General features: G+C 59.2%; 1 protein-coding gene across 1 annotated transcript in view; it reads left to right on the top strand.

The window, feature by feature from the left end:
- Window positions 1–13104, top strand: part of HMCN2 (hemicentin 2) — a 120903-nt gene that overhangs the window by 29712 nt on the left and 78087 nt on the right. The window contains exons 10-17 of the mRNA XM_041004683.1: window positions 338–482; window positions 903–1024; window positions 3196–3468; window positions 4333–4474; window positions 4857–4984; window positions 5362–5475; window positions 5828–5977; window positions 12507–12692. Of these exons, the coding sequence (XP_040860617.1) occupies window positions 338–482; window positions 903–1024; window positions 3196–3468; window positions 4333–4474; window positions 4857–4984; window positions 5362–5475; window positions 5828–5977; window positions 12507–12692 (1260 nt within the window). The remainder of the gene's footprint in view (window positions 1–337; window positions 483–902; window positions 1025–3195; window positions 3469–4332; window positions 4475–4856; window positions 4985–5361; window positions 5476–5827; window positions 5978–12506; window positions 12693–13104) is intronic.

The following is a 13104-nucleotide window of genomic DNA, read 5'->3' as shown; positions in this document are numbered from 1 at the left end:
GGTTTTGCTTTTGTAACTGTGTTCTACCCAGATTGCATAGCCCTAGCCCCAGCCCCAGGCAAACACAAGCCCAGCCCAGTGAGGACCAGGACTGGTCCCCGGCAGTGGGAACAGTGGGGTGTGCACTGGGAGGGTCTTGGGTGAGCGTTAAAAACAATGGTAGCTGTAATGGATGGAGCATGTGATTCAACCCCTTCAGCCCCATTATACAGAGGCTCTGTATAACGGCTCCCCCTCCCTTCCTGGAGTGGTTGGGGAGTTGAGGGGGGGTCCCTGTGTTGGGGTGTGGCCAGCACAGGTGGTGGGAGAAGCTCTGAATGCTGGCCCTTGGCTCTAGGTGCCCCCCTGGTCAGCATGCCACCCCGGATCCACGGCTACCTGCAGCAGCCCTTGCTGGTCTCCTGTGCCGTGCACAGCGCCCTCCCCTTCCGGCTACAGCTACGGCGAGATGGAGCTAGGCTGGGCGAGGAGCGGCACTTCATGTGAGTGACACCTTGTGGGGGATCTCAGGGGAGTAGGTGGCAGCAAGGAATCTTCCTCGTGGGCAGCTCAGCTCAGGGGTAGCCAGAGATGGGTGAGGGTATGTTCCTGGGGCTCCCTGCTCCACTGGCTCATCAGCACCCAGGTAAATCACCCCCCCCCCCCCCGCATAGATGTGTTGGGGACAGGACGGGAAGGACTTTCCCCTCCCAGCCCAGCTGCCATCATCATGATGGGAGTCCAGAACCCAGACAAGGGTTAGCCAGATTCGCTCTGTGTCTGGCAGAATCTGGCATCTCCTTGACTGCCCTCCTCCTTTTGCAAAGGGGATGTGGGACCTCCCTCGGGGCGGGGCGGGGCAGGGCTGGGGGACCTGGCTGGGGCTGCTGTGATTCCTGTCCTACTGGTCTCTGTCCTTACAGGGAGTCAGGCAATAGCAGCTGGGAGATCCCACGGGCCTCCAAGGCTGAGGAGGGTACCTACGAGTGCACAGCAGTTAGCAGCGCTGGGACTGGCCGAGCAGAGGCCCGGATCGTGGTCACAGGTCTGCCCCTGGGGAATCCGCCAAGCACCAGCCCCAGCATCTGTTCTCTAGGGCTTCCTGGTGCTGGGTTTCCACCTCCTGGGTGGGTAGCACAGCAGCTGGTGTCTTGGGGGGGGTTCCTCCCTCAGACATCAGAGGGTGACTGTCCACACAGCCCCCATGCCGTGGGTCTCCATGGTGGAAGAGTGAGATTCCTGGCTTTGGTGCCGCCCAGCCCCGCCCAGTCTCACTCCCACTTCTTGGCCTGCCTTGGGGGCTTGGCCACACCCCCAGACGCTTTCAGTCATTTAGCCCCCACCACCCCAAAAACCTGCAGGACACTGTTAGGGTCGAAGGCTGGGAACACGTGGACCATCTTGAAATGAACAAATTTGTTCACTTGTTTTTATTTTATTTTATTTTTTTATTGGAAAGGCAGATAGAGAGGAGGAGAGACGGAGAGGAAGATCTTCCGTCTGTTGGTTCACTCCCCAAGTGACCACAATGGCTGGAGCTGAGCCAAACCAAAGCCAGGAACCAGGAACCTTTTCCGGGTCTCCCACGCGGGTGCAGGGTCCCAAGGCTTTGGGCCATCCTCGACTGCCTTCCCAGGCCACAAGGAGGGAGCTGGATGGGAAGCAGGGCTGCTGGGGTTAGAACTGGCACCCATATGAGATCCTGGTGCGTGCAAGGCGAGGACTTTAACCACTACGCTATCACGCCAGGCCCTGTTCATTTGTTTTTTAAAAAGATTTATTTATTTGAAAGATAGAGTTAAAAGACTAGAAGAAAGAGATTTTTCACCGGCTGGTTCACACCCCAAGTGGCAGCAAGAGCCAGAGCCTGGGCCAGGCAGAAGCCATGAGCCTGGTACTCCAGCTGGATGTCCCACGTGGGCGGCAGAGGCCCAGACACTTGGGCCATCCTCTGTGGCTTTCCCAGGTGCAGCATCAGAAAGGGAGGGGCTGGGACTGGAACCAGCACCCACATGGATGCTAGCCTTGCTGATGGTAGCTTAACGAGCTCTGCCACAACACCGGCTCTTGTTTTCCCAATTTGGAGTCTAAGCTGTCTGGTTAAGAACAGCACCCACCGAGGGAGGAATGGGCAACTTCCTTGTGTGCAATCATAGGAAAGCTGACTTGCTGCTGACCACGGGGTTGGGGAAAGCAGCAAGCCAAGAAGAGTGACCTCCACCCCCACCTGGCGTTTGGTATCACTTCTGCATGGACACAGCAGGGAACATGGCCTGGGTTCTGCCTTCATCGTGGCCAACTGTTGACCATCTTTCCTACCTCTTTGTTGTTGGAAATTTTTAAGCTGACTTAAAGTCATTCTGACATTTCACTGTCTCTGGAGACCAGCATTGTGGTGTAGTGTGTTAAGCCACTAACTGGAATGCTGGCATCTCACGTGGGCACTGCTTTACTTCATCTCTCTGCTTATGGCCTGGGGAAGCAGTGAGAATGCTTTAGGTCCTTGGGCCCCTGCACCTGTGCGGGAGACCCAGAAACTCCTGGCTCTGGGCTCGCCCAGCAGCTGGCGTGGCCATATAGGGGGTGAAGCAGTGGATGAAAGAGTCTCTGTCTCTCCCCTCTCTCTGTAATTCTGTCTTTTTAAAGAGGCAGATTTTCCTGTGTCATCCTAAGACACCCGGCTTTCTGCTTAGGTTTGCTCAGAGTTGGGTTTTCCAATTTGCCCCCAGAAATCTCCCTGCTGGTCTGTCCATCACGGTTTCCTGGTGGCCAGCTGAGCCCAGGTGCTGTCCGTAGCACACGTACATGTCTCCATCACCATCATGGGTGTGGATCATCTGCTGGCTCTGGGGCCCTTGTCCCTGAGTGGTCCAGAAGGCAGCTTTCTCAGCTCCTCTCCCTGCCCCGGGCAGTGGCACAGGTCCAGGCTGGACTGTAGGAATAGTATACTCTGGGCACAGTGCCCTCCCTGCTGGCTGCCATGTCCCAAGGCCTTCATTCCCCATGGTGGGATGGGCAACTGACAAGTTGTTAGATGCTGTGGCTGGTGTGGGATGCACGCCTGGCTACGTGGTCCTTGGACGAGGCATGCTGTCCCACCCACCCAGGGTGATAGGTGGACAGGCGCCCGTGGAGGGGTCTGCTGGCTGGGCCTGGGACACAGGCAGAGTCTCCGTGCCTGAATACCTCAAAACCTCAGCCTCTTGTGTCCCACAGATCCCCCACCGCAGCTGCTCCCTGCCCCCAACGTGACCGTGTCCCCGGGGGAGAGCGCCGTCCTGTCGTGTCGTGTCCTCAGCGAGGCTCCCTACAACCTGACCTGGGTTCGCGACTGGCGAATCCTGCCAGCCTCCACGGGCCGGGTCACCCAGCTGGCTGATCTGTCCCTGGAGGTCAGCAGTGTCACCCCCAGTGATGGCGGACGGTACCAGTGTGTGGCCAGCAATGCCAATGGGGTCACGAGGGCATCCGTGTGGCTCCTGGTGCGAGGTGAGGCTCTACCTGCAGTCTGTTCCTTCCCTTGCTACCTCCCCCGCCCCCCACCCTGCGAAGCCCACCCATCTCTGGCCCTCTGTTCTGACCTGTCCAGCTGCAGCTCTTCTAGTGTTTTCTGACCCTATAGGGGAGGCTTAAAGCCTCCTGTTTGAAACCAAGTGCTGGGAAGTTCTTCCTCACATCTAACCTGAATATCTACTGCCATAAGCCAAGCCAGTTCCATTTCACCTTGCCCTTTCCTCATCTCTAGTCCCTCTGTGGTCTCTCCCTCCCTTGCCCTGCTCCTGCCCCGTGTGAAGGGCAGGGACCACATCCAGGCACTGGGTGAGAAGTCAGAGGTTAGGGTTTGGTGGCACTCGGCCAATACTACCAGGCTGGGATATGGAAAGTGTGTTCTCTCTTGTGCTGGCGACTCCTGTGTGGGGTATGTTGAGCAGGATTCTAAGGTGGGATCTGGCTTCTGTGGGATGGAGATCTATTAGTCATGCCTGTCACCCAGCCCCCCATCCTCGTGGGAAGGATGTGAGCCTCGGAAGTTTGCAGGCATGGGAGCCCTCCTCAAGGCCACCAAGAGCAAGGCCTTCCCCAGCCCCGGCAGCTGTCCACTGGAGCTGCGTAGCATGGAGCATAACCCCAGGGGGCTGGGAGGGCCAGGACTCAGCTGCCCATGCAGTCTGGGGAAGGTGTGGGGTGGCCACCTGGCCTACCCCAGTTCCAGGGAAGCCCAGTGGGGAGCTGGAATCTCGCTTCTGCATCTTGTGTGGCTGTGGCTGGAGGGAGAGGGGTGGAGGCCTGGCCTGGCTCAGCTGTTCTGATGGGCTTGCCTGCCTGCCCCGCTGCCCTGCCTTTGGGCCACAGAGGCCCCGCAGGTCAGCATCCACAGCAGGTCCCAGCGCTACCCACAGGGTGTGGAGGTGAAGATCAGCTGCTCAGCCTCGGGCTACCCCACACCCCACATCTCCTGGAGCCGGGAGGGCCGTGTCCTGCAGGAGGACAGCAGGTGAGGGCCCAGGACGTGGAGCTCGGGGTTGGGGGCAGGTGGACAAGGCTGTCAGCTGAGCTTTCTGCCCTGTAGGTTGAGCTCGGGGTTGGGGGCAGGTGGACAAGGCTGTCAGCCGGGCCTTCTCCCCTGCAGGTTGGGGGTGGGATGCCCTTCTTTCTGAGGTTGCTTTGGAAACCTAACAGTGGCCTTGATGTGGGCTTGGCTGGGGGCTCAGGACTGTGCAGAAGCCTTGCATAAGATGAGGCTCCGTGGCCTCCGACAAGTGCCCCTTCCTCTCTGAGCCTCGTGAGCTGAATAGGATGGTGCTGGTAAACCGCTCAGCACGGGAGGGTGTTGGCTAGTGATGCTGCTGACTCCTCTATCCTTGATGATTCCTCAGAATCCAGGTGGACGCCCAGGGAACACTGGTCATTCAGGGGCTGGCCCCCGAGGATGCTGGAAACTACAGTTGCCAGGCCACGAATGAGGCTGGGACGGATGAGGAGACAGTCATCCTGTACTACACAGGTACCCGGCAGAGTGCACCTGCAGGAGCAAGGCCTCCTGCCGCCTGCCCCTGGTGTGCCCTGGGTGCCCAGGCTGGTGCAGCCCCAGGGCAGCTGACTGGGGGCAGCTGACACAGAGCCAAAAAGCAGGCGGACGAGGAAGGCATGAGGGCCACAGGAGAGTGGCTGCCACGTGCAGGGCCTGATGACCCCCAACATTCTGGGCAGGGGGTCCGGGAGTCCGGCGGTTCTTGGGGTACAAGTGAGCTGGACCACTCTGGGGGCTACCAGAAAGTGGAAGAGAGGGGGCTGGAGGGAGGGACTCCCTAAGGACGTGGCCATCTCGCCCTGGGCCACATGTGGCTTGATCGCCCATGTCCCCTGTCCTCCTCCACGCAGACTCTCCGTCCGCCTCTGCCGTCAGCGCTGTGGTGCTTGCTGCGGTCGGGCAGGAAGCTGTGCTCCGATGTGAGGTGTCTGGGGTCCCTCCACCCCGGGTCATCTGGTACCGAGGTAGGATGGAGGAGGGGCCTGAGGGGTCAGCTTTCCAGTAAGATCTCCAAGCAGAGGCGTAGTGAATGAGGGTCTGGGGTGAGCTGCAGCCCCCCAACCTGGTGTCCACATGGCTGGTGCAGGAGTAGGAGGGAGTCAGAGCCATGTTCAAATCTTGGCTGCCCTGGGGTGACTTTCAGGCAGGAGACTTAAAAGGTCTGCGCCTCAGTTTACTTAGTTGTCAAATGAGAGCACGAGGAGTCTGCCCATCCCAGGCTCTCAGCCTCCTGGGAGTGCATGGAAGCTGCAGGGCCCCCCTTCCCCAGCCCCGGCAGGGCGCACTGGCTGATGCTCTTTCTCGTTCCTGTTCCAGGGGGTCTGGAGATGATCCTGGCCCCCGAGGCCACCACGTCTGGGACACTGCGCATCCCGGAGGCTCAGGAGAGGGATGCTGGTCTGTACACCTGCCGTGCCATCAATGAGCTGGGCGATGCCACTGCAGAAATCCAGCTGGAGGTTGGACGTGAGTGCACCCCCTTGGTCCCCACGGGTGGACTCGGGAGGGCCTGGCATATGTCCTACAGCTTCCTGGAGAGCACATTGGCACCGGCGCTTACCCTCTCGCAGTCAGAAGGGCAGGAACTGCGGGCAAGGCTCGGTTGTCTGGTTTCTGTGCGGGGTCTGAAGCATGACTGCCCTTGGTGTTGGCTGCCACGACCAGAGTGTCCCCTCCAGGCATCCTTCCCTCACCACGTGGGCTTTTCCCAGGGCTGTAGTGCGGGTGGGCAGCACAGAGAGACCGAGACCGAGTTCAAGATGGAAGCCAGAACCAGCCTTGGGGCTAGGCGTGTGGAGGGGCTGTACAGGTCAGTGAGCCCAGGAGGCAAGGGTCTCTGGGACATCTTGACAGCACCCTCCCCCGACCCAAGTTGCTTGGATTGACACCCTATTACCAGTCTTGACTCTCACTTTCTGCCTGTGTGGAGCCTCAGTTTTTCCATCTGTAAGCTGGGGCTGACACTCCTGCTTCCCTCAGTGGCACAGTTCCTGACCCCTCTGTTGACTGCCTGAGAAACAGAAGGGGCGACTGTCCCATTTTGTGCAGACAGAAAATGTGAATTTCTGTGAATTCCAGGCTCCGACCTTGGCTATAACATTTGTGGAGTCTATGTTCTGGGCAGGCCCTGGTCCCAGCACTGGGCCTTTTCTGAAGCCGCAGGCATAGCTCCTGCTGCAGTTTGGGCTCCAAGGCCCTGCTGTGGCGGGAGAGGCAGGTGCTGGTGCTCTGAGAAGCATGTGTGTCTGGGCTGGGAGGGCCAGGCTGGGCCAGGGCTGGCAGGGTCCTAGGCAGCAGAGTCCTCCCCAGGGAGAACGGGTCCCTGTCTGGAGAAGACAGCCAGAATCTGTTCCAGGGGCAAATGGGGCCATCGTAGGCTGGTGACGTTCCCAGCGTTGGGTGCCCTTGGCCTTCACCCATTCATTTGTCCCATCGTTCATTCCTCTGACACAAGGCCGCCTGGTGCCAGGCCCTTCATACAACGTCCTTTGTGTTGTTCTGTTCAGGCAGAAGAGGAAAAAGCAGGCATTTGGAATACTTGGGGTGTAGAGCATCCACAGGGGCTGTTGGGACCCAAAGAAGGGGGCTCATTCAACACTAGGGGTCAGGAGAGCTTCTGGGAAGGGGTCTCATCCAAACTGGAGCCAGAATCAGCCAGGCAGGGGGCAGAGTGGGGGTGGTGTTCCCTTCCCCCAGTTGCTCCCCACTCCCACGCACTGGGGCCTGAGCAACGAGGCAGAGAGGGAGTGACATAGGACAGGAGACAGGTGGAGGCCAGAGCATCTGGCACCTGCTGCGGTTGCCCTGGATCCGGGGGCTGGCCATATCGCAAGGCTTGAATGTAGCAAGAGAAAAGCCGTGAGCCCTCCCTGGTGTGGCATGTGCCAGCTCCCAGCTCACACCTTTAATCCTTGCGGTAATACCAGGAGGTGCGGGCTGGCCCTGGCTCCTGGACAGACGGGGACAATGAGGCATCAAGAGGTTCTGTGTCTCATCCAAGACCTTGCGTTGGCCAGGGGGCAGATCTGGGAGTTGAACCCTGGCCTTGGTTTCTACGAAGCTCCCTCTCACCCCCCTCTCTCCGAGCCGCCGACTTTCCGGTTGGCAGAGATGGCCCTGGGATGCTGTGTATGTGAGAGATGGGCTGGTCTGCAGTGCAGCAGGCTCAGGTGAAGCTACCGCCACAGGTGTCAGCCAGAGAGTGGTGGGAGAGGATGCAAGAGTGCCTGGAATTGTTGTGGGCGGATACCCTTTGATGCCACCTCTGATCTCTTTTCAGCAAAGCCTCTTTGGGGGTTCAGGCAGAGGTGCCCACATTGTCCTATTCCTCTTCTGTCTGCCATTGGTCTTGGGGCTGTCTCTGCACATCAGCGGGAGGACCCAGTTGGCTGTCTGGAGCTGGTGGGGCACTGGCTGGCACCCTGTGGCTTTGGGTCAGGAATATGATGGAGACTGGCCCAGCAGCTGTGGGGCTGCAGTGAGCCAGCTTGGCAGCAGTGATGGGAAATTGAATTTTCTGCTCATCTGGGTAGCAGCTGTGTTCTGGCCTTCCCTGCCAAGCTGGCACAGGCTGGGGTGGGTGGGCACTCTGCCTGCATCCTGCTGTCAAGCTGCGAACCAGTTTCCTGTTGGTGTTTGGTGCACAAGAGGCAACACAGCCTTCCCTCCCACCTGCGGCCAGTGCCTGCCCTTGGGAACAGCTGAGGGCACTTTTGTGTCACCTTCTGGGTCCCTGTAGGGCTGGCTGGGGTGGTGTACTGGACCCAAAGCTAGTGATGTCACTGCACTGGGTACCCACCTCCCCAGGTTCTGCTGATTCACTCGCCAAGTGGCTGCAGTAGCTGGGACTGGGCCAGGAACCGCTTCCTGATCTCCCATATGAGTGTAGGGACCCAAGCACTTAGACCATCCTCTGCTGCTTTCCCAAGCGTATTCGCAGGGAGCTGGATAGGAAGTGGAGCAGCTGGGACTTGAGCCAAGGCCCATATAAAATGCAGGTGCTGCAGGCAGCAGCTGTACTTGCTATATTGTAGCACTAGCACCATGATGTCTGCCTTAATGGCTTCCCACCTTTGTGACCTCTTAGTGCAGTCCCATGTTCTCATTGCCAACCCAGCAACTCTTAGTGCTGGATGGGGTAACGGGGTGGGATGGGGGTGAGGGGCTAGCTTGTGAGGGTGCTGAAGATCCGGTGGCCAGCCTGGGATAGAGAGTGAAGTGAGCCAGGCTGGGTGGCAGCTGGAGTGGGTGGTCCATGATAGCTTCTCCATCCTGGTCCGTTGGCATGGCGAGAAGTCCTGTTGCATTCCTAATTTTTTTTTTTTTCGTGAAAGGAGAGTGATAGTAACCACGATCAACCAGGCCTGCAGGGGTCTTTGCGCCAAGACATTCCTTAACATCTTGTCTGGACTATTTCCTTTCTGGAGGAAGATGCTTGTGAATGTTCTTCAGGGCATGGCTCAGTGGAGGGGGTGGGCAGGTGGAGTGTGCCTCCTGGCCTGGTCGCAGCCTCTCTGTTGGTGCAGGGAAGGCAGGGCCGAGTCCTGGGGGGCAGGGCCATGAATCCATTCACACTCAACATGCAGAGTCTAGAGCTCCATGTGGTCTGCCCTGTTCCGTTGTGTGGACTTTGGTTCTCCATATACCTCCCTGGCTAAATCGTGTCGGGACCAGGAACTGGTTGCCTCCCCATCAGTCCTGCCTTGGGACAGGAGCTGTGGGCTCAGGGTCTGCAGGGGGCTCCTGGTGGTCCCTGGGATGTTACAGGATGGGAACCAGCTTAAAAGTAGAGTCACCTATTTGCAAACTGAGGTCCCGAGTGGACAAGGCCTGGGGCTCTCAGACTTGGATCTTGCTCTGTGTGACAGCAGGAGGATGGGATGTCTCCATTTCTGCCCTTGCCCCTTCACCATGGCCAGAACCTGCATGGGTTCCTTCCTCCTGGAGGGGGAAGTGTGGTCCCTAGCTGGGTCCTTGCTGACCCCACCTGCAGCCACTTGAGAGAGCAAGGAACAAGGGCTTCTCCCCGCCGCACACAAGCTGTGGCCTCCGGTTCACACAGAAGCAGCCCACCCTCCTCTGGGGTGGGCACTCTTCTGGGGTGGCCAACCTTCGTCCCTCCCTGCCTGTGCACTGTGCCAGGCCTCAGGGAACCATCCTGCCTGCTGCTGGCCCAGTCCCTGAGCCCCATGGCTGGCTCCCGGAAGGCACAAAGGAACAGGTGCAGGAGTGTTGGGGCTTTCAGGAACCTGGTTTTGCCCTCCACCCTTGGGAGCTGGGAAAGGGATACAGTCAGCTTGGGCGGCTGTGAACAGAGTCCCATGGGGCTGGGCAAACCAGCAAATGTGTGTTTTTCCCCTGATCCCAGGACGCAGTGGGAGCTCAGGGTGCCAGCATGGCTGGGCTGTGCCAGCATGGCTGGGCTGTGCCAGGGGCCCTTTCCTTAGATTGCAGGCAGCTGCCTCCTCTACCACCCTGTGTCCTCCTGTGGCCTTTTGTGGGCATGTGGGTGGACATGCAGAGAAGCCAGCTCTCTGCATTGCTGTACTTGTGACCGCTAGACCCCACTATCTGAGGGCAGCATGCAGACTCCTAGGAGGGTGCTCCCCAGGGGTGGCTTCTGCTAGGGGTTAAGAGGGGTGTCTGCTCCCCACCTCCCTGGGTCATGGCAGAAGCCCTGGGGCAGCTAGGAGAGCGGAGATAAGAAGAGCACTGGGCTGGCAGTCAGGTCCCTCCTCGCCCTGCTGCTGGACTCGGGGCCCCATTTCTCCGGCCTCACAATCATCTGGAGGGTTGTGGGGTCTCCAGGTGAGGCTGGGGGGTGGCTATGCAACTCTCCTAACCCCAGGCCAGAGTCTGGCTGCTTTGGGACTGACTCCTGCAGACAGATGGAAGAGATGGGTGGGGGCTGCGATTAGGACAGCACCCAGGGGAGGAAGGGGTTGTGGGTTGGGACCCCGGGCTTTAGCGTCCATCAGACCTAGGTGCCCATCTCAGTTCTGTCCTTGACTTTGAGCTCTGACCTTGGGTAGGTCCCACCATCCCTCTAATCCTCTGCTTCTTCTTGTGGACGACAAGAGTTGGGGTACTACTATGCTTTTGGGTGGTTACTGAAACACTGAATGAAATTCTGGTGCCCAAAATGCCTGTCACCTGGTGGGGTACCAAGGGCCAGCCCTTACACCTGTCATTTGCATGTGGCTGTCAGTCAGCTGTCCTTGGCTGTGCAGCTCAAGCCTAGGAGTGGGACATGGCGGGGGGCTTCAGTGGACCCCAAGGTCAGGAGACAAAGCTGGGCTGTCTGGGGGTGAAGGAGGGAATGAGGTGGAAGTGTGGGCAGAGAGAGCAAGTCTGACCTGCACCCCACCACTGGGCTGCATGGAGCTGGCATGGCAGACTTTTGGGGTCCCTGGCCCTCTGCTCCACCTGGAGTGGGGGTAGAGGGCAGCACAGCTGCCTCCAGAACCTGGGCTCTGCAGGAACCCGGCCCGGTGAAGGCGTGCTGGGACTCCCAGCCTCTGCAGCAGCGGCTAGGTCCAAGGCAGAGAGGGCGGTGGCTGAGGCCGCATCCAAGCGTCTTCCTCTCCTCTCAGTCACTTTCCAAGTTGTGTTTATTTCTCCTTGGAACTTCCCAAATCCCTGCGGCCAGGAGGGAATCTGATGTCATGGTTTGGATGGGAGAGGAAGATTTTTGGAAAGAACAGAGAGGTGGTGCTGGGTGCCAAGGGTTAACAGGGAGCCAGAGCGCCGGCCCACGGGACAGGGATCTGGAGTCTGGGTTTTGGGAAATGACTTGCTTCTTCCTTCCCCTTCCCAGGAGCAAGGGAAGAAAGGCTTGGAAGGAGCCCTGGAAGCCATTAACGCTGCTTACCTTGGGGAAGGAGCAGGGGGTTGTATGGCTTAAGAACTGGAGCAATTTCTGCTCTTTGCCAATTGCTGGAGCCTCTTACAACTCCGATGGCCAGGCGGTCCTGGTCCAGGCCTGCTGCCTGCCCGGGGAGGAGGTGAACACAGCCCCTTGTCGCTCCTCAGTGCTCCAGGGTGGGCCGGGAGGTGCTGTTTATGGTCAGTGGCCTGGGCTCCCCACGAAGGTGACTCCCCAGGAGGGTTGGCACATACCAGCAGCAGAGGCATCTGGAGGTCAAGGTGAGGGTTGGGATGTCTGGAGGTCAAGGTGAGGGTTAGGATGTACCTGCTCCAGACCGACACTCTTGGGCTCCTGACTCCATCTTCCTGCTGGTGCACAGCTGGGAGCAGCAGGGGTCGCTGAAGGCCTTGGCTTCCTGCCACCCATGTGGGCGGCCTGGATGGAGGCGCTGGCTCCCAGCTTTGGCCCCAGCCCAGGCCTGGCCTTTGTGGGCACTTGAGAAGTGAACCAGCAGATGGGAGAGTTCTCTCTCTCTCTACTTCTAAAATAAGTAAATGTATAAACATAACAAAACCCCAGAAAGAATCCTAGGCTTGGTGTCTGAGCCCAGCTGGCATCCCTGGCCTGGTCTGCCCACACAGAGGGTGGCTGGGGGTGGGTTCAGCACTTGAGCGACATGGCCAGGAAGCCCTGTGTGGCCCTGGAGGAGGAGAGGGAGGAGAAGCGTGTTTCAAGGCCCTGGTGTTCCCCTCCAACTTGCTGTGCCAGCCATGGTCACAGTCATGGTTGGACTCAGCCATGCACACCTTCTTGTGGTCCCAGGGTACCGGGCAACCCATCAGAGGTGGACTTTGTGGGAGGACCCCCTGCCAGGGGCAGCAGGCACGCTGCCCCTCTGCATGACAGGCCTTGAGACCCCCTGCAGGGGTACGGGAGGCTCTGATGCCCCCCATCGCAGCACAGTCTGCACTTTCTGCCTTGCCCTCAGGAATTCTCTGCTACCCAGGAACCTGTTCCCCATTCATGAGTGAAGCCATGAGTGACCTGCCAGGCAGAGGGCAGGGGCACAGGTGGCTGGGCTGGATGGACCCAGCTGTCCGTCATGGCTGACCTAGCACCTCCTTGCAGACGCACCTCGACTGACAGAGCCGCCCGTGGACGTCACCGCAGAGCTGGGCAGCAGCGTCTTCCTGGGCTGCCGGGCCACCGGCCGCCCACCTCCCAAGGTCACCTGGCGCCGTGAGGATGGCCAGCTGCTGGGGCCCCGTCAGGGCAGCAGGCCCCGGCGGCCCCCAGGAGTGCTGTTCCTTGAGAGTAAGTGATTAGGGTGGGTGGCATGGGAGAGGGGTCCCGGGAGATAGGCAGGGTGGCTGAGAGCGGACACTGTCTCACTCCCCTGGCACTGACCACGGTGGGAACCTGCTCAAGAACAAGCTAACGATAAAGCCTGCCTGTGGGTTGGGTCTCATGCCCGCTCTAGCGTTATGTGGGTGACAGGAGTGCTTGGTGCCATTGTCGGTGCTGCGAAGTGTCACAGAGGTGTGAGCTCTCGTTGTTGCAGTTACTGTGGCTGTTTAGTCTCGAGCCTGTCCAATCACACTACAAGGTGCAAGTACTGCTCCGTTACCCCATTCTACAGATGGACAAATGAAGACCTCTTCCACATTCTTTCCTCTCTGTGCCATTCCAGCCCTCCTGCTTGAACGTCTGCTGGGCCAGCCTGTGC

This window comes from Ochotona curzoniae, unplaced genomic scaffold (genome assembly GCF_017591425.1).
Source record: "Ochotona curzoniae isolate NIBS_2020 unplaced genomic scaffold, NIBS_Ocur_1.0 scaffold_3208, whole genome shotgun sequence".
Classification (NCBI taxonomy): Eukaryota; Metazoa; Chordata; class Mammalia; order Lagomorpha; family Ochotonidae; genus Ochotona; species Ochotona curzoniae.
Note: the sequence above shows the minus strand (reverse complement) of the source record. Positions and strands in the feature narration are given on the sequence as shown.